The sequence below is a fragment of the Salvelinus alpinus genome, chromosome 22, assembly GCF_045679555.1.
Source record: "Salvelinus alpinus chromosome 22, SLU_Salpinus.1, whole genome shotgun sequence".
Classification (NCBI taxonomy): Eukaryota; Metazoa; Chordata; class Actinopteri; order Salmoniformes; family Salmonidae; genus Salvelinus; species Salvelinus alpinus.
In genome coordinates this window covers 28,331,817-28,359,693 of record NC_092107.1, presented here as the reverse complement: position 1 = coordinate 28,359,693, position 27,877 = coordinate 28,331,817, and the positions used below count along the sequence as shown (strand labels likewise).

Below are 27,877 nucleotides of genomic sequence, written 5' to 3'. Positions count from 1 at the left end.
AGATTCTCTATTATCCTAGCTTTAATCTCTGTTCAGTTAATTTTCCTGGTTAGTCTGCAATCATGTTTAGTGTTCTCAATGGTTAGTCTGTCCTTATGTTTACTGTCCATTAATATAGCCTACTTACTTATTTTAATGTTTGATTTTATATATTTTCATCCTGCAGATGAAACGTGTATGTAAAGTGACTTTGGATGTCTTGAAAAACTCTTGTTAGATCGCGTGTATTCCAATCTTCACTGTCCATGGTGCTGAATCTGACTGCCGCTAAATTAGTTTGAACACTGAAAACTTGTTTCCCCACCTTTAAAGGCCCAGTGCAGTCAAAATAATTTTATATCATACTGTACAACAGTTGATGAAACTAACACTGTAAAAGTGTTAGCTACTTCCTGATAGTTCTCGTTGAAAATACAGAGCACATTTCTCTGCCCAGGCGTGGCTGACTCATTCCGGATTTTACAACACCTGCATAGGTATTTTGCATGTCAGTTAAAGGTCCAATGCAGCCATTTTTATTTCAATATCAAATAAATTCTGGGTAACAATTAACAATTAAGTACCTTACTGTAATAGATTTCCACAAAAATTGCTTTCAGCAAAAAATATTTCTCAAGCCAAGATTTTGCTAGGACTGTCTGGGAGTGGTCTGAGTGTGGAGAGGAAAACGGAAAACTGGCTGTTATTGGCAGAAAGGTTTGGTACTCTCTTAGAAGGTGCTGTGTAGATATGGGAAACACTCTTTTCACGGCACTTCAATATCTAAGTTACTTTTTCGTAGCAGGTTAGGAGAATTAACGTTACAGGTTAGGAGACTGAGGTTAAGGTTAGGAAAAGGTTTTAAACCTCCACGGGATTGGTGTCCCCCCCCCGCGGGACGGTTGAGCTAATATAGGCTAATATGATTAGCATGAGGTTGTAAGTAACAAAAAAAATCCCAGGACATAGACATGTCTTATATGGGAAGAAAGCTTAAATTCTTGTTAATCTAACTGCACTGTCCAATTTACAGTAGCTATTACAGTGAAAGAATACCATGCTATTGTTTGAGGAAAGTGCACATTTATGAACTTGAAAATGTATTAATCAACGAATTAGGCACATTTGGGTCTTGATACAACATTTTGAACATATATGCAATGGTTCATTGGATCAGTCTAAAACTTTGCACATACACTGCTGCAATCTAGTGGCCAAAATCTAAATTGCGCCTGGGCTGGAATAATACATTATGGCCTTTCTCTTGCATTTCAAAGATGATGATACAACAACAAAAAAACTCATTTTTTTCATTGTATTATCTTTTACCAGATCTAATGTGTTATATTCTCCAACATTAATTTCACATTTCCACAAACTTCAAAGTGTTTCCTTTCAAATGGAATCAAGAATATGCATATCCTTGCTTCAGGTCTTGAGCTACAGGCAGTTAGATTTGTCATTTTAGGCGAACATTTAAAAAAAGGGTCTGATCCTCACAGATATGTGCACTACATACTCAGAAAAACAGATATTTACATTTTAGAATGTATTTCATCAAGAAAGTACATTATACAAGTCTTTTTTAATCTTACTCTTAATTACAAATGATTTATTTGGCTGTGGTTCATTTGATTTTCAGCACAACCCTGTTTGATAACTTAAAGTATTATAGTGACCTCTTGTGGTCAGATTTCAAACTCACAACTAAACTCATTCAAATGCAGGTTTTCCATACACTGTCTTATCAAACAGTGCAACATTTGACTGTTGAAATTACATTCTTCTAAAATTCTTACACTTCTGGATGAGAAATACAAGTCACTGTTCCAATACTGTTTGATTCTGCCGTTTTTGAAATACTATGGGCAAATATGAGAGCATTTGAGATCGGGACACCAACTATAAACATTTCAGTTAATAAAAACCCTTGGATAATTTCAACATTAATTACTAAAGATCTATACACATACATACCATGCAAATATCAATAAAAAGAGGCACACATGCTACAAATAGTTAGTGACTACCCACCAGTCAATCAGATTAGATTATTCTGAAAAAGAATAATGTTATAAGAGACAAAGTCCCTTTAGACAACATAAATGACTGTCTGCACACAGGTCAAAACTACTCTGCCAGCTATATATTTCAACAATTAAAAGGAATTATTGAAAAGTATCCTTCAAACATTGTTAGAATGTGAAAACGTGTCATGTTTTATGAAACAGGTGTGTTTGTATTGAAGAACCCTGAGATTGTGTACAGTAGGACTTGTGTGAACAGACTGAAGATAATGACTGTAAACTGAATGAAAACAATTTCCCAGCAAAATGTTTTACTTTTCTCTTTCTTTTGAAACTCAGGAACAGTTTGAATGTTCTTTATGTAATTTTAGGCGATGGTATGGATGATAACGCTGAATCTTTCTTTCTGAATCAAGAGTATACTCTCATTCTCCAAATGCCCAATCTGAGCAACCTATGCTATAAACTCTGTCTTTCCCATTGTTGTTTCAAAAGTGGAAAATGCTACATCTGAGAATCACACAGAATGGGCCTTTCACAGCCAAGACTTCTTAGTCCGTTCCATCTTGGCCATGTTGGCCAGTTTAACCTTAACCCGGTCCCTCTCTTCCGGAGTCCTCTTGGAGGTGCACTCCACAGTAGAATCGGTCTCAAAGGAGATGGCTGGGGCATGAGTGAGCAGGTGGCCCCCAGCCTTCTTCTGGGCCATGGGAGTGGGAGTCTCCAGGACCACCCTGCCCCTCAGAGAGTGTTTGAGCTGCAGCAGCAGAGGGTTGTGGTGGTCGTACAGCCCCACAGGGTTCCTCTCAGGGCGGAAGCAGGTGGAGCAAGCGGAGCACAGTACGCGGAAGATGTAGACCCAGCCCAGAAAGTGCAGCTCTGCGATGTTGAGCACAAAGCAGCCCACGCTAATGCTGAACATGAAGTTGAGAAAGATGGTCTTCTCAGTGGCACGTGACACGAAGCAGTCTGTGCGGGTGGGGCAGGGGTAGGTCTCGCAGCGGTACAGTTGAGGCACCTCGAAGCCAAACAGGTAGTACTGCCCCACCAGGAAGGTGATCTCCATGACGGAGCGCAGCAGCACGTGCAGGATGTAGATGAGCAGCACCTGGCTGGAGAGCTGAGTGGGATCCTCCCCCAACTCCCCATAGTCCTCCTCCAGCAGGCTCTGCTCCACCCCCTCCGCTTCCTGACCAACCCACTCCTCCCTGTACCCAGGGCAGTAGGTGGGCATACCAGTCTCCATGTTCTCCAGCCCTTCCCTTCCCAGCTGCCCAAAGAACTTCTTGGAGGTCCGCTCAGCCGTCACCTGCCCCTTCTGGATCTCCAGCTTCTCGTCCTTGGCGATCTTGTGCAGGACGTAAACGATGTAGAAGATGGACGGCGTGGAGACCAAGACGATCTGGAAGACCCAGAAGCGCAGGTGTGAGACGGGGGCGAAGGTGTCGTAGCAGACGTTGTTGCAGCCGGGCTGCAGGGTGTTGCAGGTGAACTTGGACTGCTCATCGCTGTACACCGCGTCCCCCACCAGGGTCACCAGCAGGATGCGGAAGATCAGCAGCATGGTCAGCCAGATCTTGCCGATCACTGTGGAGTGGTTCTGCACCTCGGACAGGAAGCGTCCGAGAATGGACCAGTCTCCCATGGTTTAACCTGGGGGAGGGGTGTGGAGGTTTTTGAAGGGACAAGTGTGTGAATCAGAACCTCTCAGTGCACTGCTACCTAAAACAGTAGAGTCCGAATGATTTTGACACCCACATGCTTTTCTTTCAAAAACAAGGACATTTCTAAGTGACCCCAAACTTTTGAACGGTAGTGTATGCAAAGGAACATTTTCTACTGTTTTGCAAACAGTGAGAGAAAATGACTTCTTATCTGGTCTAAGATGGTTGAATAAATAATTTTACAAAGAATGTCACTCATTATCTCATAACTTCTCAAACAGCTGTTGATACACAATAATGCTAGAGTATGCCCATATCAGTGAGGGGGATACAATGCAAAGGAAATTGTAACAGCAGAAAAGGTTTTTACTCCTTGCCTTTTATCATAACAATTGAAAACACAACCAGAGAAGAACAATCCTAACAAAATAGTTAAAAATCCACTCACCTCTGGATAGTTTGTCTCTTTTCAATGCAAATCTGTAAAAAATGCTTTGCCATGCAGTCCGCATTGGCTATAATTAATATAAGTTCTGTTTAATGGATGATATGAACGGTGTTGAGCCTGGTATGGGAAAATAGGCTGACCAGACATATTCAGCCACTCTATCTGAAACTCTCATTGTACTGTGGGGATACAAAGGCAGCCAATGTACAGTTTAACAAAGATTTTAAAATACAATGGGAGGCACCTTTTCTGAACAGCCGGGAATAGTCAAACAGTAACAGCAGGGAACAAACTGGAAAAGGAAAACAATGCCAGTTTATGCAAAGGTTCTGCTCTTCGCCAGTTTAAAAAATACAATTTAGAGAAATGAAAGATTGAACATTTCTCACTTTTCCAGATTATGCTCAGTCAATCTTTGAATGAAATGTGATGACAAATTAGAGGAATCATCCAGCAGTTTTAGGCTTATATTCACCAGTTATGACCACAGCATTTCTCTTTCTGTAGACCTCTAGTCTTAGTGCTTTGCCCCATCCACTTATAGACCTAACACAGAGATAAAATCTCACAATACATAATGTTCACTAAAAGTGTCTTCCAGGAACTGTAGGTACCAAACAGGACTGTGTTATCATTTCTAATGGTATACTGAAAACACTATAAGTAGCTTGCATCAATGACGTATGGATCCAATCAAAGTCTACAGACGAAACACACAGAACAGGTTGTATCTCCATTAAAATAAGTATTTTAAGAGTCTATCCATCCACTTGAATGTCCATCATGGGATCCAATGTAAAGACCAAGCCTCAGTATCCTCTGCAGCATCTGTGTCTCTGCTTCATCATGATGTAGTCCATCCACTGTGGCTCTGTAACGGAGGACATGAGGACCATTCCCCTGCAGTTGGCGAGGGCAGGAATTCAATTGTTACTTTGTGTGGTTGGGCTGAAAGGCTGGATTAGGTCTTGTCCGTGTGTCATACAGTGCATTCGGAAAGTATTCAGACCCCTTGACTTTTTCCACATTTTGTTACGTTACAGCCTTATTCTAAAATGAATTAAATTATTTATTTTCTCATCAATCTACACACAATACCCATAATGACAAAGCCAGAACAGGTTTTAGAATTTTTTACAAATGTATTAAAAATTTAAAACAGAAATAGTATTCAGACCCTTTGCTATGAGAATCGAAATTGATCTCAGGTGCATCCTGTTTCCATTGATCATCCTGAGATGTTTCTACAACTTGATTGGAGTCCACCTGTGGTAAATTCAATTGATTGGACATTATTTGGAAAGGCACGCACTTGTCTATATAAGGTCCAACTGTTGACAGTGCATGTCAGAGCAAAAGCCAAGCCATGAGGTCGAAGGAATTGTCCGTAGAGCTCCAAGACAGGATTGTGTTGAGGCACAGACCTGGGGAAGGGTACCAAAACATTTCTGCAGCATTGAAGGTCCCCAAGAACACAGTGGCCATCATTCTCAAATGGAAGAAGTTTGGAACCACCAAGACTCTTCCTAGAGCTGGCCACCCGGCCAAACTGAGCAAATGGGGAAGAAGGGCCTTGGTCAGGGAGGTGACAAAGAACCCGATGGTCACTTCGACAGAGCTCCAGAGTTCCCCTGTGGAGATAGGAGAACCTTCCAGAAGGAGAACCATCTCTGCAGCACTCCACAAGTCAGGCCTTTATGGTAATGGTCAGACAGAAGCCACTCCTCATTAAAAGGCACATGAAAGCCCGCTTGGAGTTTGCCAAAAGGCACCTAAAGACTCTCAGACCATGAGAAACAAGATTCTCCGGTCTGACGAAACCAAGATTGAACTCTTTGGCCTGAATGCCTAGCGTCACGTCTGGAGGAACCCTGGCACCATCCCCACGGTGAAGCATGGTGGTGGCAGCATCATAGTGTGGGGATGTTTTTATTTTTTTTACCTTTATTTAACCAGTTAAAACCAATTGAGGTTAAAAACCTCTTTTGCGAAGGCGACCTGGCAAGAAGGCAAAACAACAGAGAAATAGCAGTGTGTCCATAAAATATTACAGAAAAATACAAATTACACACAAAATACAAAGTGTCACAAGTTACAGGTACAATTGAAGATTAGAAACAATTGCGGTTATCACAAACAGTGTTGTCAATCAGAGTCTTAAAAACAGGCAAGGACACTAACTCCCCTAACTTTAAAATCTTTTGAAGCATGTTCGAGGATGAAGGGGCATTATGGGAAAAAGATTGTTTCCCCATCTCAGTTCTATCCTTAGGAACAGACAAGGACATCAGCGACTGTGAACGAAGACTGAATTGACTGACTGATCTGGTCAGTAAAGAACAGAGATACAAAGGGAGGGACTGGGAGACTAGTCAGGATCGAGAGAATGATGATTGGAGAGATCAGAGAGATCCTTGATGAAAACCTGCTCCAGAATGCTCAGGACCTCAGACTGGGGCGAAGGTTCACCTTCCAACAGTACAACCACCCTTAGCACACAGCCAAGACAACGCAGGAGTGACTTTGGGACAAGTCCCTGAATGTCCTTGAATGGGCCAGCCAGAGCCCGGACTTGAATCCGATCGAACATCTCTGGAGAGACCTGAAAACAGCTGTGCAGCAACGCTCCACATCCGATCTGACAGAGCTTAAGAGGATCTGCAGAGAAGAATGGGAGAAACTCCCCAAATACAGGTGTACCAAGCTTGTAGCGTCATACCCAAGAAGACTTATTAAGGCTGTAATTGCTGCCAAAGGTGCTTCAACAAAGTACTGTGTAAAAGGTCTGAATACTTATGTAAATGTGATATTTTAAATTTGCTAACATTTCTTAAAACCTGATTTTGCTTTGTCATTTTGGGGTATTGTGTATAGATTGAAAATAACAATTTAATAAATTTTAGAATAAGGCTGTAACGTAACAAAATGTGAAAAAAGTCAAGGGGCCTGAATTCTTTCCGAATGCACTGTATGTAAACACTACAGGGCAGCCAGTGCCAGCCAGTGCTAGTGTTGATCTAAATGAGAATATTGAGGAAGCATTTGGCTTTCTGAAAAACACCAATCTAAGCATTGTCATGCCTAGAGGTGTAGATCATTGATAATTAATAAACCCTTTATAGGACCTATATGCTGTAGATGCTTCAGAAATAATTTATAAGCAAATGTCACGCAAGATAAAGTTTTGCACTATTGACTAGACAGCACATGTGCCGACTGTAATGTTATGATCATGTACCACTTCAGTTTAAGTATGTATAGATCAGTTTAAGTATGTATAGTATACTATGGGTGATGGATTTCTTTGAAGGGCCAATACAGCCGTTTTTATCTCAATATCAAACCATTTCTGGGTAAGAAATAAGTACCTTACTGTGATTGTTTTAAATGAAAATGGTCAATAAGAAATTAAAATAGCTTCTTAGCAAAAAGCAAATGCTCAAGCAAAGATTTTGCTAGGACTGTCTGGGAGTAGTCTGAGTGGGGAGGGGTAAATTAGCTGTTGTTGGCAGAGGTTTGGAACTATCTTTGTTATTGGTCTATTAACTAATTAAGTGCCGGGTGATGTCACCATGCAGGCCAAAACTCTATCCCAACAAAACAGGCTGAAATTTCAGACGGTCTTTTCAGCCAGCTCTTACACTAAAAGGGCATTAGCATAATTTCACAACCACATTTATTTGTACCTTTATTTAACTAGGTAAGTCAGTTTAAGAACAAATTATTATTTTCAATGATGGCCTAGGAACAGTGGGTTAACTGTTTTTTTCCTTGACAGCTTGGGGATTTGATGTTGCAACCTTTCGGTTACTAGTCCAATAGTCTAACCACTAGGCTACCTGCCTCCCCAGACATAGTCTGGACATGTATATATAAAACATAGGCAAATCATGTTTTTGACTGCACTGGGCCTTTAATCATTTAAACTTCTCAATTGTATGTGCACAAATTTGATTGTGTCTGACTTGCAATATTTGAGTTGGATGGCCAAGCCCTGGGCTGCATAACCAAATCATTGATTTGAATGAGTGTCAATCACTGTGTGTGGAAATCTGTTTGGGTTTTCTGTTAACTATTGAGTGTGTGCATTGATTTCTAATCGCATATTCAGTGGGAAGTGATACATTTACCTTTTACGACATTCCTGTTTAGGGTTGGAATCTTCCCAATTCTCTTTTTTTCCTGAGAGCAACATATGGCAGTAACCAAATGCAATCTGGGAAAGAAATCTAAGTTTTATTGTTTCACTGATTTAATTTGAAGTGACTGCTGTGGTTAAGTGATTATTATATACGTCTATGTAAGTGATTCATCATTACAATATTACAGTTCATAGAGCAAGGCCATGGTGGTTATCAGATAATGGACGATGAAGGTAGGTTCTGAGCATTAATTAATGTTATGCATATGTTGCATCCTAATTGTGTTATGCAAGCATTTGTGTCTGGAGGTCAATATTTTGCAATCCAAGCAAATCTTGAAAGGATTTCTTAAAATTTTATTTGAAGGGGTTGACAAATAGTAGCTAAACTGTATAGAAACAACATGTTGCTTTTCCCCTAGTGTTTGTGTTGTAACATAATGTAATGATAAATACAGGCACAATCAGTAACCATATTTGACGATGGCATATTGAAAATGTACTTTTATGCCATCTCTGGAAGGCGCTCTAATGGACTAGTTAAGCACGACAAATGGGGGAACACGTTCCATGTCGAACATATTTTATTGTTGATTGACGCGCCACATCATATACCATTCAATCGTTTCCCAATACATACGTATTAGAAACACATTTGACAGCCACAATATTTTTAATACAAGCCAATTTACAATATGTTAATTTCTGAGAAATCTCTAACGTCCCATAAACGTCCACTAGAAATGGTTCAGCCCGGAGGGTTACAGGAAGTTGTAGCAGCTGCCATGTTTAGCTGCTTTGTTGTAGATTCCGTCTAGGTTTCCTGCAGATTTTAAGTGTTGCAATGGAACCGAGCTGGAGTACATTTTTATTCCAGGTAAGTGTCATCAGAGGGGTAAATTTGATTAACTACATCTAAATGTTACTAGATGTCTAATGCACCGTTGCTAATGGTGATTTTAAACGTGGATTTCTAGTAAAACTATTCAAGCAAAACAATGGTAGCGTTAGCTAGTTAGCTAATATTGGCTAGCCTATGAGCAATCCGCTGAAAGAGCTAACGTTAGCTCGCTAGCTCACTACATCAATCCCAGACTTCCAGCTGTGAGGTATATGGATGACGCTCGAGAGAGAGAGAGCGCGAGAGAGAGGGGAGGGGGGCGATCTGGGTGCCCCCCCAGTTTTTGTAGATTGTTGGTGTTAATACATACTTTAATCAAAATCCGCTAATGCATGTTTATTATAAATACCGGATAAATTGGAATGGGCCCCATTTAGCTAAATAGAAAAACTAAGCAAGCTAGCAAGTGATCATGGCCGCGCGTTGGTTAGTTAGGATGCTAGCCAGCTAGTTGTAGTTAGCCTCAAAGAACGAGAACAATCCACCTCCAGCGGCGAGCCATGCTAGCTAGCGAGTAAATGTGGCATGAAAACATTTTTTTTTTTTTGTTGCAGTCAGTGATTTTGTTTACACATTTTGATAGGATTTGAATGATGTTCTGCTTTCAGCAAATCGCACTCGTATACATGCTGGGCACGAGGAGGGAATACCCCGCACTTCCGATTCTAAAATTTCCCCCCTTTTCCTCGTCCCAAAATATGTAACCGCGGGTTGGAGAAAGAATTCAAACTATGCAGTAATCTGCAGCCAAGATGCTAGCTAATTCTTGCACTACTGATCATTTGTAACCCCTCTGCCCTATGTCTGAGATTTCTATTAGGCAGCTTGCGGAGGATATTCGTGTCCTTAGTTGTCTGCCTTTGGTGCGATTTAAATTGCAAATCCAGGAATAGGGATGGTATTTGCCATTTACCATTTTATTAAGTACCTATATCCATCCAATCTATACATATTCAGAATTCCTGGACATGGTTACAGCATTTTTAGCAATGCACAACTTGCACCTTAATCAGTTGCAAAAATGCTTTTCCTACCCTCTGGCACTAGGTGAAAAGTTGTCCATGTAAAAACCTATCCTCTTGTTGCACTATGTTCATGCAGAGGAGTTGTAGTATTTACTAATGTGTGCTTGTAACAAGACATTAAACATCTGATAAAAACTTGTACACATATTTTGCCGATGTTATTGCAGGTGCAGCGAAATGCTTGTGTTTCTAGCTCCAACAGTACCTAACAATATACACAAATACCCCTGAATTAAGAAATATCAGGACGAGTTATGTCAGTGTGGAATATATGTATATGATGGACAGTATATGAGTAGAAAATATGTGTACAGCAATAGTTATATAGGAGGAGCCCTGACTAGAATACAGTAGGTTATTTTTATTTAACTAGGCAAGTCAGTTAAGAACAAATTCTTATTTACAGTGATGGCCTATTCAGGGGCAGAAGGACAGATCGTTACCTTGTAGATTCGATCCAGCAACCTTTTGGTTACTGGTCCAACGCTCTAACCACTAGGCTACCTGCCGCTAATATACATATGAAGTGGGTAAAACAGCATGTAAACATTTATTAAAGTCACCCGTGTTCAATGACTATACATAGGGTAGCAGTCCCCACAAAAATAAAGTGCCTTTGGAGGAAGAAAACATGAAAGCAGTCAACTTGCCAGATACACTAAATTCATTGATTTTATACATTACATAACCATTGGGAATTAAACCACCAACAGTCACGTGTGTCAGCTAGATCTTGAAAATGGTTCTCTTTCCATCACACCTGGGGGGAATTGCATTTTAAGAATCCAGAATATGTATTCCTAGACATTTGAAACATCCTCTTTTATGTTTATTTTCCTGGAATGTGGATCATTAGCTTAAGGGGAACAGGCTATTTCTCCTAGTGGATATGTATGTAACTTTTACTGTCCAATCTATCTGGCAACCTAAGATGCATTACAAAATGCAGTGTCAGTTAAATTATTAGATGAATTGGACCTTTTTGAAGACCCTTATTCACAACATCTCAAAAGGCCTACTGCGTAGTGTCCCAATCCCAGGTCAAATGTGAACACCAGTGTTGAAAATGTATGTCCTCAAACCACTTGCCAGTTGTTTTTTTTCTTCCCTACTCCGCCTAATCATATTGTAGCCGTAGTGGTAGGCCTAGTTCTGTTCCCTCAGCGCTGGAGAGGTGCAGCTGCTGCCAGTTAATTGGCGTGAGCCGAGGACCCTTGATAATGGTTTTATTTTGTTGCTAACAAGGTACAAATACCTGAAGCTGGTGTGATGGAGCAGTGGAGGACAATGGAAACTAAGTAGTTGTTATTTGGAGGCTCCATTTGATTCGCTGGATTGGATAAAGCATCTAATGAGGCTGTGCGTCACTTGTTACTGTTCTGTAAGCGTCGGAAGTTATGCTTGGTGGGGGGGGGGGGGTTGTCAAGCTATGCAGTTCTCAATAATAGTGTTCTCGTAATCCTCCTGAATCAGATGAAGATGACTCATTTCTTTTCTCACTATTTTAGGACAAACCTACATTTTAGGATTCCCCTAAGACAATACGTAATAGGGTTTTGTTTTACTGTTAATGTTAACATTTTATTAACAAGCCCAGTATTTTCCTTTTCTTTTGTATTAGTCTTCTGTAGGTCCCATGGTTCCAGGGAATCCACGTAGGGACTACTACACAGGGATCAGAGTAAGTTCATGTCCTCCACAGTAAAATCCCTGTAACCTGTGAACATTTTTTTTTCTGCACATGACACGACCCCAACCAAGCCCTCAAAACATAGGTAGAACAAAGTATGTAGTCAAGATCTTAGTCCTGGTTTCAGGGTTAACACTCAGATCTTGTTGCTTCCCTCATGCAGGTTGGTGCCTGAGTATGTTTATCAAGTTTTGTGAGAACACAAGCAATACCAATATATTTGAACTATTACTGTTTCTGGGATCATAAAATAAATTAGGCACTTCTTGTCTGAGCAAATGGCAAGCTGTGTTCTTGGGGGCCTTGTCTGATATCTAAACAGATTAGCATTGTGGTCAATGAGATACTTCTCCATCATTGTAAAGCCCCGCCCCACATCTCTGACTGAATTAACAGAACAGGCTGCTTTTATGTTTTTTTGTTTTGTTTTCCACGCCCCCACTCTGTTTCAACACTATTTATCTGGGAATGACCTCAGCCTTCAGAGCGGATTTGTATCAAAATCATCAGAGCAGCGTGAAGGCACAGCGGGCTTCAGCTCCCTATGCGTCTGAGTCTGAGAGCCTTGCTGTCTCAGACACACACACACAGCTAGAAGAAATGCTAATGGTGGTAAGAATTCCAGTCTGGATCCAACTACAGTGCAGACGGAGGATAAAAAGGGGACTTGACACCCTGTGACTTCACCCTCTTTTTCCCCCATTCCCCAAAGCACGCCAGCTGAACAGAATCCCCAAATCAGGCAGGACTGGTGTCACAAAGGCCCCCCTGAGGGTCGTAAGTGCATCACTGCTTGGATTTGTGTCCTCTACGGCTCCACAAAAGAGCATAAAGAAAAAGGAACACAATTTGGGATTTTTCCCGACTCCCCCAGCTCAGACCCCATCCCTTGCCTGCCTGGCTGACCGTATTGGGATGCTTGGCTGAACCTGAAAGCCCAGGGGTCAGCTCTTTAACCCTGCCCTATGGTGATTACGGAAAATAACAAGGTCGTTTCAATCGTGGTGTCTTTGGTTTGCCCGTTGTAAGGTTGCTGGGTACAATGTAAAACTCTATTCACGCACCAACCAAAAATATTCATAAACCCCCCGCCCCCCCCACCCATTCTTTGGGGGCTGCCGTGACCAATTGGACAATGCCAGCAGCTGCAGATGTCCTCTGTACACTGCTCTATTAGCTACCAGTGTTGGGTAATTGTTTTGCTATCTTGTCAGTTTTCATTACACTGCTACATGTTTTTCAACCACTGCAAAACAATAGACAATCAGCAACATTTTGGGTAGTGTATGATTATTAGTAGGTGATTATTGAATCATTTCCTGATTTAGTGTTTAAAGGAAATATTTAAATGTTGTAATGTTTTATTTACGTATGGTTGATGGTTGTAGTAGGTTATATAAGCCAGTGGGATGAATGTGATTCGGGGGTGTGTAATTAGTTTGAGAGTTTGACGCCTCAACCAGCCTGCACCCACAGCACCACATAAAGGTGGTGTGAAATTGCTCCAAAAGGGATTATAGCAGATGTAACATGCTGCTTATACAACACGTACTGAGACACAACACAAGTTTCATTTCAAATAATTAGCATTAGTAGGTTCTGTTATCGCCATTCAAAGTGGCACTGAATAGTAAAGGGTCTGCTCGTCATTGCAGATGGATACCGTGTTCAGGGGGCATGACATTGGAGGAAATGTTGAAGTAGATGAGAAACTACCTGAACTTGTCCAATTGGTCAAAGCAACCATTCTGGACAGTATTTACACCCCCCAAATCAAATAAATGATGGCGCCAGAGGGGAGTTCTGCTGTTTTATGGGCTCTTAACCAACCATGCTATTTATTTAAAAAAAAAAAGGTAACTTATTTTGTACATAATGTTGCTGCTACTCTGTCTTAAGACCAAAAAGAGCTTTTGGAAATCAGAACAGCTATTACTCACCTTAAACTTGACTAAGAATTTCTCTTCAATGAGTCGGACAAGAGGGATTTACTCCAGACACCCGAACAGGCCCTCATCCCCGTCATTCGCAGGAGAAAGACTGAAGAGGTATTGCGGAAAGAGATCAGGCTGCCTTGTAAGAATCCGCCGACGAGTGGCTAGTCTGCCCTTGCTATCCGTACTGTTGGCCAACGTACAATCGCTGGATAATAAATTGGATGAACTAAAAGCACGTATATCCCACCAACGGGACATTAACTGTAATATCTTATGTTTCACTTAGTCGTGGCTGAACGACATGAATACAACAGCTGGTGCACGATATCTAAGGAAGTCTCGAGCATTTGCTCGCCTGAGGTAGAGTATCTCATAATAAACTGTAGACCACACTATCTACCGAGAGAGTTTTCATCTATATTCTTCGTAGCTGTCTACAAACCACCACAGACCGATGCTGGCACTAAGACCACATTCAATGAGCTGTATTCCGCCATAAACAAACAGGAAAACCCTCATCCAGAGGTGGTGCTCCTAGTGGCTGGGGACTTTAATGCAGGGGAACTTAAATCAGTTTTATCTCATTTCAGCACGTTAAATGTGCAACCAGAGGGATAGAACTCTAGACCACCTTTACTCCACACACAGAGATGAGTACAAAGCTTTCCCTCGCCATCCATTTGGCAAATCTGACCATAATTATATCCTCCTGACTCCTGCTTACAAGCAAAAATTAAAGCAGAAAGCACCAGTGACTTGGTCAATAAAAAAGTGGTCAGATGAAGCAGATGCTAAGCTACAGGACTGTTTTGCTAGCACAGACTGCAATATGTTCCAGGATTCTTCTGATGGTATTGAGGAGTACACCACATCAGTCACTGGCTTCATCAGTAAGTGCATCGATGACGTCGTCCCCACAGTGACTGTACGTACATACCCCAACCAGAAGCCATGGATGACAGGCGACATCCACATTGAGCTAAAAGGTAGATCTGCCGCTTTCAAGGAGCAGGACTCTAACCCAGAAGCTTATAAAGAATCCCGCTATGCCCTCCAACGAACCATCAAACGGGCAAAGCATCAATACAGGACTAAGATCTAATCGTACTACACCGGCTCCGACGTTCGTCGGATGTGGCAGGGATTGCAAACTATTACAGACTACAAAGTGAAGCACAGCTGAGAGCTGCCCAGTGACACGAGCCTACCAGATGACCTAAACTACTTCTATGTTTGCTTCAAGGCAAGTAACACTGAAACATGCATGAGAGCATCAGCTGTTCCGGACAACTGTGTGATCACGCTCTCCGTAGCCGATGTGAGCAAGACCTTTAAACAGGTCAACATTCACAAGGCCGCAGGGCCAGACGGATTACCAGGACGTGTATTCCGAGCATGCGCTGACCAACTGGCAAATGTCTTCACTGACATTTTCAACCTCTCCCTGTCTGAGTCTGTAATACCAACATGTTTAAAGCAGACCACCATAGTGTTCTTGGGCACAGGGACTAAGGTAACCTGCCTGAATTACCCGTAGCACTCGGGTCTGTAGCCATGAAGTGCTTTGAAAGGCTGGTCATGGCTCACATCAACACCATTATCCCAGAAACCCTAGACCCACTCCAATTTGCATACCGCCCCAACAGATCCACAGATGATGCAATCTTCATTGCACTCCACACTGCCTTTCCCACCTGGACAAAAGGAATACCAATGTGAGAATGCTATTCATTGACTACAGCTCAGCGTTCAATACCATAGTGACCTCCAAGCTCATTACTAAGCTAAATATCTCCCTCAGCAACTGGATCCTGGACTTCCTGATAGGCCTCCCCCAGGTGGTAAGGGTAGGTAACAACACCTCAGCCACTCAGGTCCTGAACACAGGGGCCCCTCAGGGGTGCGTGCTCTGTCCCCTCCTGTACTCCCTGTTCACTCATGACTGCACGGCCCGGCACGACTCCAACACCATCATTAAGTTTTCTGATGACACAAGTGGTAGGCCTGATCACCAACAACGACGAGACGGCTTATAGGGAAGAGGTCAGATGCCAGGACAACAACCTCTCTCAACATGGTCAAGACTAAGGATATCATTGTGGACTACAGGAAAAGGAGGACTGAGCACGCCCCCATTCTCATCGACAGGGCTGTAGTGGAGCAGGTTGAGAGCTTCAAGGTCCTTGGTGTCCACATCACCAACAGCCAACATGGTCCAAGCACACCAAGACAGTCGAAGAGGGCATGACAAAACCAAATCCAGCGATTTGTAAATTTGCCAAAAGATTTGGCATGGGTCCCCAGATCCTCAAAAGGTTCTACAGCTGCACCATCGAGAGCATTCAGACTGGTGGCATTACTGCCTGGTATGGCAACTGAGGTTGAAGGCCGAACAAGGCCCTACAGAGGGTAGTGCGTACGGCCCAGTACATCACTGGGGCCAAGCTTCCTGCCATCCAGGACCTCTGTACCAGTCGGTGTCAGGAAGGGCCTAAACATTGTCAAAGACTCCAGCCACCCTAGTCCATAGACTGTTCTCTCTGCTACCGCACGGCAAGCGGTACTGGAGCACCTTGTCTAGGTCCAAGAGGCTTCTTAACCGCTTCTACCCCCAAGCCATAAGACTACTGAACAGCTAATCAAATGACCCACAGTGATGCCGAAACATTGGTATTTTACCCAATAAATTCCTGGGAGTGTGTGTGTGTGTGCGCAACCATTTTTTTGTTAGTCAGCACTACATTATTTAATGTTCTCTGTTAGTCAGCACTACATTATTTAATGTTCTCTGTTAGTCAGCACTACATTATTTAATGTTCTCTGGGGGTGCTCCAGCTAATGCTTTTTATTAGGTATAGTTAGCTAACACACAGGTTGTCCCGTGCTAGATGCTGTACCAGTAGAGGAGGAAAAAAAGATCAGCTTACATGCAACAGATTTAGATTATTGAGTGGCAGGGAGCTGTGTGTGTGTGTCTAGACAGCCTGTTATTTGTGTATCTTTGATGGATTCGTTTGAGCAGATCTCGAGTTGAATATTTTGGGTGTGCAATGCTAGATTTAGTCTTCATAGTTTAAAAAAATAAAACTTGATGTGGTGAAAAGGTCAAGAGGCGTAAATCTACAAAGTGAAACAAACCTGTCGATTCTATGTATGTAGTTGGTCAGGTGTACTGTATATTGTTCATGTCATTCTGGCACGACATAACTGACTACATCACCCACTGAGCTCAAATCTCAGAGTTTAAATCCTCTCCTGTGTCTTATTAGTTATATGGCACCTTGAACAGCTGCCTCATAACCCTCTTCTCCCCTCTTAACCCTCTTCTCCCCTCCTAACCCTCTTCTCTCCTCCTAACCCCCTTCTCTCCTCCTAACCCCCTTCTCTCCTCCTAACCCTCTTCTCTCCTCCTAACCCTCTTCTCCCCTCCTAACCCTCTTCTCTCCTCCTAACCCTCTTCTCTCCTCCTAACCCTCTTCTCTCCTCCTAACCCTCTTCTCTCCTCCTAACCCTCTTCTCCCCTCCTAACCCTCTTCTCCCCTCCTAACCCTCTTCTCCCCTCCTAACCCTCTTCTCCCCTCCTAACCCTCTTCTCCCCTCCTAACCCTCTTCTCCCCTCCTAACCCTCTTCTCCCCTCCTAACCCTCTTCTCCCCTCCTAACCCTCTTCTCTCCTCCTAACCCTCTTCTCACACCACATTCATCAGGGCTGCACTTGTGTTTTTTCTGAGAGGCTCAGATGCCCTGGCTGGAAATGGCTCCCTTTCTATTTCTGGTCAATTAATGGATGTCCCTCTTTTTAAAGCCTGTCCTTCCTCTTAGAACGCAGCATTCATGCTGACAGGGCTGGGGTTGTAGTAGTAGTAACTTGGCTGCCTGAATGGCACAGGGGAAGACTGATTTTTGTGGGGGGCTCCCGAGTGGCGCAGCTGTCTAAGGCACTGCATCTCAGTGCTAGAGGCGTCACTACAGACACCCTGGTTCGATTCCAGGCTGTATCACACCTGGCCGTGATTGGGAGTCCCATAGGGCGGTGCACAATTGGCCCAGCGTTGTCGGGGGTTTGGCCGGTGTAGGAAGTCAATTGTAAATAAGAATTTGTTTTTAACTGACTTGCCTAGTTAAATGAATAATGGCATAAATTGAGCAACCTCTTTTTGAGCCTCAAACCTCAACGTCACCCACAAGGCTACCCTTAGATATCACCAGAAAAGCTTTTGAGTAGTATAGCTTCGTTCATGAAATTCATCAACAACATCTGTAAATGGAAGCTGACAACCAAATTGACTCTTCAAATTGTCATACTCTGCTCAATTCTTTGAAAAATGAGAAGTTTTGTTTTACTGTCATCCTTATCTTGGAAACAGCGGTAGTTCTGCTGACAAGGCAGTCCGTTTCAACTCTCTGGAGCAGTCAGAAACAGGTCTCTCTCACTTTCTCTCTTTGCTACATGCAGCTGTAGTAGCTTTGAGGGTGTGACTGACTGACACTGTAGACTGTGTACTGATGTGCTTCTGCATGGCTGTCTTTGTGTTGTCCTTCCAGCAGGCCAATGAAGCCCTGCATCACCAGCACCAGGTGGCCCAGAACAGCTTGCTGCCTCTCCTCCAGTCAGGAGGACCAGAACCTGTGGACCAGAAACCTGTGATGCCCATCCTCTTGGACCAGAAGCCCCCGGTCAGCGTCGCAGAGCTCCTCAAGGACAATGTGGCCAGTGGGACAGGGGGAGGCGGAGGAGGCGGCGGTGGTCCCGTTGTTGTGGTGAAGAAAGAGCCCAAGTCCAAAACACCTTTCATCTGCGGCTACTGCAACAAGGCCTTCCGGGACAGTTACCATCTCAGACGGCACGAGTCCTGCCACACGGGCGTCAAGATGGTGTCTCGTCCCAAGAAGACACAGACGGCACCCACCATGGTGCCCATGATCTCCACAGTGCCACAGCGCGAGAACAGCGGCGGTCAGCCCTCTTACATCTCCACCATCGCTGGCATCCTCACCACGGCCACAACCTCAGCCTCCACGGGCTCCAGCATCATGTCTCCCACCATGGTGCCCCAGCAGCACCAGCATCAACAGCAGCACCACCATCATCATCAGCAGCAGACCCAGCCCAAGAAGCCTGCCAAGCCAGTGAAGAAGAACCACGGCTGTGAGATGTGTGGCAAGGCCTTCCGTGACGTCTACCACCTGAACCGTCACAAGCTGTCCCACTCAGACGAGAAGCCCTTTGAGTGCCCCATCTGCCAGCAGCGCTTCAAGAGAAAGGACCGCATGACCTACCACGTGCGCTCACACGACGGGGGCGTTCACAAACCTTACATCTGCTCTGTCTGTGGGAAGGGCTTCTCCAGGTGCGTGGCGCAGTTCAACTTACTCAAGTTTCCCTTTAGTCCACTTAAAAAATGTTTATTGTCCATAGTACATGTTGAACTGTAATTGTTAATAATGCATTCTGAGAAAGAGTTTGTGTAAGGTTCTTTGGAATTTCACATATTTCTTACCGTTCTTTTTTTCACTGCTTCCATTTTAATGGGCCCCAAATATATTTTCTGATTGTGGGGAAAAAGCAAGAGGGCCATATTAGAACTTTTCAAATGTCGCCTTAATTCAGAATCGGATACGTTTATGTAGAAGAAGCCTAACTGACAGGCATAAAGGACTACAAGAGGGCAGATAGTATCCAACAGGTGCAGCCTCATAAAACAATGTCAAATGTAGCCCTAGATTAATATGAGGATGATACAAGTCCATGGCGGGCTTGGTTGGGTAAAAACATTCCACTTGAAATTGATATTTAGTGGTCAGTAGCCTCATAATTTAAAGGTGTGATGAATTTTGGAAATCCTCATGTGTTGGAATGTAATTGAATTGGACTGGTTAATCAGTCTCAATCGATAGGAATTTAGGAACATTGCTTTGCATACTAGTATGTTTCCACAATGATGCTTTAATGCACATAGCCAAAAGGTGTTATGTACAATTTCCACTTTGAATGAAATTCCTCAATCAAAGAACAAGGTGGAGTATAATTTGAATGCCTAAAATCACATACCAGAATGCCTATTTATATGGTAACCCTATGAGACAATGTCCTTAATTGTTGTTCTGGACCAAATCTTGTTTGTGTGTAGCTTTTATGAAGCTTGGCCATGATTACCGATGCCCCACGCAGCTTCTGTTCAGACCATAGTACTGGCTCATGACATGCAAGCAGTGCCCCACCATGTATATAAACAGTATCTGGACCTTTGCGTGCGTCACATAGTAGTCCCTCGTGTCCCCCCTCTCAGGGATATCGGCAGGGGACAGGGAGAATGCTGCAGGGGCCAGACAGCACCAGAAGAGATGGGTCTCCAGTGTCACTCCTGCAGCTCCCAAGGCCAATGGTAGTGTTCTGACTCACTGACTGGTCTGATTTCTAATCATTGATTTAGCTCCTCCCCTTTTGTTCTTTCCAATATTGGAGAGTATTTTGTTATTTCCCCCCCAACCTAACCCTTTCAGACATCATTAAGTTGTCAGTGAACGGTGAAGTTCTTGAGCTAAATTATTAGCAACTAGCGAAGTGAAGGATATTGTATCATAACCATAGTGACTTGGCGCAAAGTAACACATTTTACTCTTATGCGGCTAGAGGTGCATGTTCATTTTCATGCTTGGCAGTCCTGAAAGAGGCTATTCCCCTCTTCTTTAACGAAGGAGTGTTGTGTGGGAGGGGAGATATGAGCTTTTCAGCTCCACTGCACTCCCGAGGAGATGGGATTGGACTCCTGTTCGCCATCACGAAAAGCCTGCTAGTGTGAAACCACCTCCTTAGAGACATTTTCAAGCCACACTCTCCTCCTTTGTTGGAGGGGAATTCTCTGGCTGCGTTTGTCCAATAGCTACATTTCACTAGTGCGGCTTAGTGAGGGCAGAGGAGGGGAACTGAGCGACAGATGGACGGCTGTGGTTGCCAGATAATTGTCTTCTCCAGGGTATACTGTAGAACAGATGATTTTTTGTTGTTGTTGTGATGTTGTAGAATAGAGTTCTAGTTCGATTTTGAAAAGTTCTAGTTGGATTTTGGTGTGGCTCAACCGAATAACTCTGGTCTTGTTGTTGCAAGAACATAAATGATTACTTTGGGGGAAGGAATGCATTTTGGAGGGATGTAGTAGTGGATTGATGCTCTAATAGCTTGTGTCCCATGGGTCAGATATGGATGCCATGAGACTAACATTAATTTAATAAATAAAACATCTACAGTAAATTTAACATAATTGAACTATTATGGTATAACTGTGGGTTCACAGAGAATTTGTAATTTGCCTGCAATCTTTGTTGGCCCATTTTGTTAATTGAATCACGTGTCAACACAGTAGCCCCAGCTACTGTCAGTGTATGGCGTTATTGATTAAACTGTACCGGTGTTTTAGCTATTATACCAGGTTTTAAAATGCATGTGTTCTTCTGTGTCCTCTCCTCCTGCAGGCCTGACCATCTAAGCTGTCATGTGAAGCATGTTCATTCCTCAGAGAGACCCTTCAAATGCCAAGTAACGGTAAGGAGCCAGGCATCCTCCTCCGGGATGCCACCTTCCCTGTTTATGGTCACTTTCCTGTTCCGCACATTCACTCCTGGTTTGTTGGATTAAGGATGAGATTATTACGCTAACTCCCAATTGTAAAATATGTCATCTCTCCTGAGTCTTCAAGTTGCAGACATGTCTGCAGTGTACACACACACAAACTAATTGAGTGAATTTTAACATTTTTGTTTATTTATTTAACTAGGTAAGTCAGTTAAGAACAAATTCTTATTTACAATGACCGCCAAACCCGGACCATGCTGGGCCAATTGTGCGCCACCTTGTGGGACTCCCAATCACGGCCGGTTGTGATACAGCCTGATACAGATTGTATCTCATCTGATATCCCCGTCATTGTCCCTGTATACCACCCCAGGCCTGCACCTCTGCTTTCGCCACCAAAGACCGCCTGCGCTCCCACATGATCCGACATGAGGGCAAGGTGACCTGCAACATCTGTGGCAAGATGCTGAGCGCTGCCTACATTACCAGCCACCTCAAGACCCACGGCCAGGCCAGCTTCAACAACCCCTGTAATAAAGGTACGCCAGGCAGCCTCCCACTCTCCTCCTCCACTCCCTCCATCCTTCCCACTCTCCCCTCAGCCACACCTAGCCTGGGGTGCTCCAGACCTAGGTATTGCATCTTATATTTGTTTTCTTAAAAAATACTTCAGGTACTTATTCTGTCCCTATCTTTATGCTGAAAGCACCCCATGCATTGTCATTCTGTGGTGTCCTGTACATCATAGGCAGGCACAAAGCACGTTGTCAGGGGTGTATTCATTCTGCCGATTCTGTTGCTAAACATTTCTTAAATGGAAGCAAATGGAATGAAACGAAGGGGGACCTACCTGAATTTGTCCAGTAGATACTCTTGTTTTGATACGAGAGTTTCTTCAGAATCATGAAATGGAGTGGAGAGTGACCCATGTCTGTATGTATTTTATTCCAATATATTTGGGTCAGGATAAAGAATGATTAGGAATAGGCCAACTTTATATTAGCCATTTTCATGGACATTCATATCCTTCAGTGCAGCACCACAACAAATTGACTTTGAGATTCAAATGTACTGCACAACAGTCCACAACTGACAAGGACTGTGTTACCACTCATTCAGGGATTCATATCATAATGTCAGTTTGCTGGGGCCAACCCACAGCCCTGTCTGGTTTACCAGTTGTTTACATGTGTGGTGGGGATGACAAGTATCTCTGCTGAAAGAAATGGATAGCATGTAGCAAGAAATCTGGTAGGAGACGGTCTAAATTTAAAGGGCTTTGGACGTTCAATTCATTTGACGCTCATAGCAAACTAGTGCAGCAATACAAGTCATTCAAATGCGATATGCGAGTCGACCAAAGAAAACACTTAATATCCTCTTAAGTGTTGATGGGTCTGTATGCTGTTTTCAGGCTCTGTGGGTATCTTGTTTGTCAGCTGTTGAAATGGAGGTTTATGACATCTGCTCTCTTGTTGGTTTGTCAAACCTGCACTGACTTATGGGTGTTGAAGTCCAGTTTGGAAGAATAAGATCACTCTGATTAATTTTTCATAGGATTGATCACTTTAAAATGGCACGGGCAAAATCTATTGTTCAGCAGACCCTAATCATTTTACCCAATAAAATGGATATGCATACATTATACAACTATCTATTTCTGTCCTCACCAGCTACGACGTGCATTAAACATTTTAGTACTTGGTAGAAGGCCAAATGATTGGCCCTTCGTGTATCTAACCCAATGACCTGTGTCCCCCTATGCCCTTCTGGCACGCAGAACCAAGTGATGCCCTGTCCCAATCAGTCCTGTCAATCAATGTAACCCCTATCTGTCTGTATCTCTGAATAGGGCTAAGTGACTGGCAGTGGAACCACCACTCAGGGCTACGAAAAGGTAATCTAGTAGCTAAAGCCGAAACCCATCCCGATCCCAACCCCTCCAAATTTGTAGCTGTATACTTACTTATGCATTGAAGTGGCCCATTTTCCACTACAGATCTGTCTTCTAGCCTAGCGTGTGTAGTTCTAGTTGTTTTACAACCAAGTCGTTGCAGATGCTTGTGTGTTATGGTATCAGGGTTTTATTTCATTAAGCAGGATCAATAAGTTAGCTAGCCAAATTACTTTGATCAACCTTAAATTACAACTCGGAAGGTTTAAGTGGAATATGGGTTGTTTACAGCATTGAGTTAATTATACCATACCATTTCAAGTTGACTATAGTATGAAAAAAAGTGTTTCTGAATATTAGCTGAAAGTTAGCTGGCTAGCACATTGATCCTGCTTTTTGAATTGCCCCCTCAGGTGAGTTGACGGTAGGAGAGATCTTAAATAACTCGTTCCAAGTCCTTATGGACATCTCTCGTTTTCAAGGTAGGTTCATAAGAATCCTACCATTTGTTTTATCATGTCTAATCATTTTAATGTGTGTGTTGACCGTTGCAGTGACTCAAACCTCGGCCCCTCTAACCCTGTGGAGCTTGGGGCTATCCTAAATGGTTTGTAATGAACGATCACCCAGCTCATTCTGTCTTTCTTTCGCTCCTTCCCTCCCTCGTCTTTCCTCAGACTCTAACAACGTGCACAACTCCGGCTCGGTGACGCCCGTCACCAACTCTGCCGCCATCACCTCGGCCATGAACCGTGGCAACGCCAGCAACCCGGTAACCATCGCCGCCCAGATGAACATCACCACCAGCACGGTCAACATCACCTCTCCAATCAACCTGCAGCACCCAGTGACCATCACTGGGCCCATGAATATAGCCCACCCTGTGGCCATCACCTCTGGGATGCCCATGAATATAACCGGGCCGCTTAACATCGCCATGCGGCCCATGGATAGCATGCCTTTTCTCTCCCAGGTCCTGCCTTCCTCCCCTCCCTGGTAGTAACCCCTTCCCTGGCCCCTGGTTAGCATCTCTTTATCAACCCCTCCCACCTCTCTCCTTCTACCCCCAAACCACCACCTCCTCCCTTACTTTAGCAGACCTTCCTCCTTACCAGGAGTACTATAGATGATATTGTAGTAGAGCAGAGGTGTAGTATGGTGGGCTAGCTGGACGCTGTACCCGTCTGTCTGTCTGTCCGTCTGGCTGCAGTGGGAGCAGCTGTGAATGCAGCATGATGAGAGGTGGACTGGCCAGCCCCTGTAGATGCTGGTGCATTTTATTACCTTTTAGCTGCCGGTAGGAGAACAGTCCTGGAAATCATGTGAAGTCTCGGAAGGAGGAATGGAGCTTTGGAATGATGCTCCAAGTGGATGCCTGACGTAAACAAACAACGAGTTATGCCTCGCCTCTTGCGTCAGAACATACCTGCACATTTGGCATTGGAATGAAACTGTAACAAATGTATTGCTGGTATTAATGTTTTTAAATGCTCTCTTACAGAGCAGATAGTTTTTATATTAGTTTTCCTTTTGTTATTATTATTATAGCCTGCTAATCAGTATTTAATAGTTGTATGCTTTGTAAGGAGTTAAGTACAGCAAAGGGGACAAAGGCTACCATTTTGCAGGATGGTGATTTTTCTGGAGAGAAAAATATCAAAGGCTCAACAGTTCAATCTTAGGTCAATGCCTTTGACTGTATAAGGTGAGCTCTCCCAGGTCCTGATGCCATCAATGGAAAATGGTCACATTCTCACTGCTGGTTACTGTAAACCTATACATGGTGTTTGTTAGTTTTGTTTTTGGAATAGTTGTCAGGTGTATTTTTAGATGACTTGATAAAGTAGCCGGAGGACATTACAGTGGTAATGTTACAGGAACACAAGGAGGAAATGTCTCGCACTGAAAGCATATCCCCGAGTTATTGTCCTGAAAACAGCAGTATTATTAAGAATCAAAATGAGTAGTGTTGGCTGTGAGCCTCGTTAATGTAGAGGCTATCAGAGCCACCTAGTGGCGCAGTAGACACTATGCTGAAAAAACAGTCCCAAAGTTCACCTTTTAAAACTTTTTGTGAAAATAGTTATGTTGGGAGAGGTTTTGGTAGGGCCATTTAATCCCCCTCTCTTTTTTAGTTTTTTATTGCAGGTTTAGGATCTTATAAGTATGAACTTCTACTCAGGAACTGTGCTGAGAGTAGCCCAGTCTTTTGATGAGAGTAAAAGGATCAATTTAAGGTCAACACGCAACCTTTGTTGACCTTATACCCATTCTTTGTAAATATTACAACAATTATTTTATTTTGTCTTTGCCTTTCAAAAAATTTAATAAAATTAGATATCCTTCAACACAGGTCAGGGCTGTAATTACTTTATCAATGTCAATATGACTGTCCATTGGACTACTTTTCCATAGTTTACTTCCCAGGTTAGTTTGAGGTTTTTCTGTCTCCTGAGGTCCTTTTATTATATTACTGTAGAACCAAAACTGCCATCTGGGGCCCACGGTGCCCGGAAAGAGAATGGAAGCAGAGATGAGAGGCTGTGTCAACTACATGTGTTCTAGAATGGTCAAAGATTATGGGTCAGGGGTCACAGGGCTGCTGCCTTCCCCAGCCCAGTGCCTACTGGCGTTGCCTAGGCCTACGTTCAGTACACAGGCCTCTCAACTGGGAGGAACTTTGAAACACGTGTAGCCGGCACGGCACCGATGTGAGCCATTGCCCCAAAATCAGGCTGTATGTCAAACTCGTGGACGTTCTTCAGAGACTTCTGCCCTCGTCAGTGGCATCGCCTTCCCTCTGTCTTGGGAAAGGCAAGATGTATGAGGCCTTTGCTAGTATTGCATGCATGCCAACACAGTGCCCCAAGAGAATTACTCTAATCTGGTATGGAGTTGTGGTCTTGTTGGCATTGGATTCCCTTTCCATCGATCTCGCATCGATGTTGCATGTGGACGTCTGAGCTCGTCCAAGTTTGGGTTGAGTAAAAAAAATAGTCATTAGACTTGACAACTTTTTAAAAGAAAACACTAAAAACAGAATAGTTTTGAAGTACGTGTATGTTTGTCATTTGGCCTTCCGCAGTGGCCGTAACTAGTGTGTCTGAACTGCTTTACAACAAGACTATTTCACACCTCTGCTTCCTCTTCTAGATGTGATGGACATAGACTTCGACAACACTAGTGCCCAAAAGGCTGTTTTAGCATGGGCAGCGCCATTGAGGACTTTTTGAAGAAGTCAACTGGGTGGGACTTCCTATAGGGTTAAGGAAGGATCAAATTCTATCCAGGTCATCAGGTGGGATCAACCAATGAATTATACTCATGAGGAAACATTCCATAACTGCAGGAGGCAGTAAATCGCCTACCTTGGCTTAATACATGTTCTAACAACACACTCCAGGTGGCAGTATGCACCCTTTTAGTTTGTTTGCCAACTCATAGAAGTAGAAGAAGGTGTACTATTTCAGAATTCAATGGCGCTGCCTCTGCTCTCACAGATGCCATAATGTCTATGGTGATGGACTTGTTTTGTGAAGGAAGCCTTAACTGTTCAGATGGCTAAGAGCTAGACAGCCCCCTCAACCAAATTGATATGTTGTCATTTTTGGGGGTGGGGAGTATGGTTTACATTGAATTATGTGTTTTGTAAGCAACATTCTAAACCGTTATAAACATTTTGAAAACATGTTCTGTAATAATGTTTTTAATAAAGGGCCATTACTCTTATGCACCATCAGTTTCTTTTTAACCAAATGCTTTTAATTTGTTTACGATGACACTACATTTTTTAAGCGCAATGATGGTTTTGGGCTTAACTTTGATTTTTGGAAGAGTTAAGTTGGTCTGATCTTTCTCAATTTTCTTTATGATTTGGAAGTTCTTGGAGCCCTGTGAAGGCTGATGAATGTATATCTTTGTACAAAACCATTTAGTTCAGAGGACATGTTAGTTATGATAGACACATGCAAGGGAAAAAAACAACCTTTTTATAAATCTTTTTGTATTAGAACATTAACAATGGTAATTTTGTATATACGAAGACTAGGCTTTCTAATTAGCATAAAGGTAAACATTCCAACTTTTTTTTTTTATTTTTTTTTATACATATGTGTGTCAAGAATAATTGTAAACATATGCGCAATGTTTTTATGTGCCTTTTATTTGGGTTGTCTAAATAAAAGAACTATAAAACATGATTGTGGACCGTCCATGCTGAGTCTGTGTAGGGAGGACAGAGTTAACATTTGGCTCACCCAACACCTCCTAAAAGGTATCCTTTCTTTCTCTCATCCCCATTCCCACCCCTCAGGTGTCTACACTGCCAGGCTCACAGTTGGCGTGCTATTGGAGTATGGTGTAATGATAAGTGCCTCTGTGACTCTGCGTATTGAGAGGATTTGGGGTGTATTGTGCCAAACCATGCTGTGTGTGGGTGTTTTTTTTTCTTTTCACTCATTTAAATTTTTATCAATTAAACTTGGAAATTTGGATGGGGTGTCTCAGTTTGTTTTGTTTGTGTGAACTGCACACAGTATTCTATTCTAATTTTTTTTCTCACATCTTCATCTTTTTGCGGCCCAGACTTTAGCTCCTACT

At 43.0% G+C, this 27,877-nt stretch overlaps 2 protein-coding genes across 9 annotated transcripts; one reads left to right on the top strand and one right to left on the bottom strand.

Annotated features, from left to right (window-relative positions):
• Positions 1 to 570: 570 nt before the first annotated feature.
• On the bottom strand, positions 571 to 5,023 carry LOC139549352 (gap junction delta-2 protein-like). The gene is made up of 2 exons (XM_071359770.1): positions 4,119 to 5,023; positions 571 to 3,659 (listed from the first exon to the last, which is right to left on the bottom strand). Exon 2 carries the CDS (start codon positions 3,649 to 3,651, stop codon positions 2,542 to 2,544), a length of 1,110 nt encoding a protein of 369 aa, XP_071215871.1. The 5' UTR covers positions 3,652 to 3,659; positions 4,119 to 5,023; the 3' UTR covers positions 571 to 2,541.
• A 3,981-nt stretch (positions 5,024 to 9,004) lies between these two features.
• On the top strand, positions 9,005 to 27,769 carry LOC139549351 (vascular endothelial zinc finger 1-like). Of its 8 annotated transcripts, XM_071359760.1 has the most exons (9): positions 9,005 to 9,136; positions 11,807 to 11,866; positions 18,357 to 19,162; positions 20,102 to 20,197; positions 21,285 to 21,354; positions 21,758 to 21,923; positions 23,237 to 23,281; positions 23,692 to 23,760; positions 23,956 to 27,769. In XM_071359760.1, the coding sequence occupies exons 1-9, from the start codon at positions 9,104 to 9,106 to the stop codon at positions 24,276 to 24,278; spliced, it is 1,668 nt and encodes a 555-aa protein (XP_071215861.1). In that variant the 5' UTR covers positions 9,005 to 9,103; the 3' UTR covers positions 24,279 to 27,769. The 8 variants fall into 8 exon arrangements, with proteins under 8 accessions (XP_071215861.1, XP_071215865.1, XP_071215864.1 ...); XM_071359764.1 differs by lacking the exon at positions 20,102 to 20,197; XM_071359763.1 differs by lacking the exon at positions 23,692 to 23,760.
• The last annotated feature ends 108 nt before the right edge of the window (positions 27,770 to 27,877 follow it).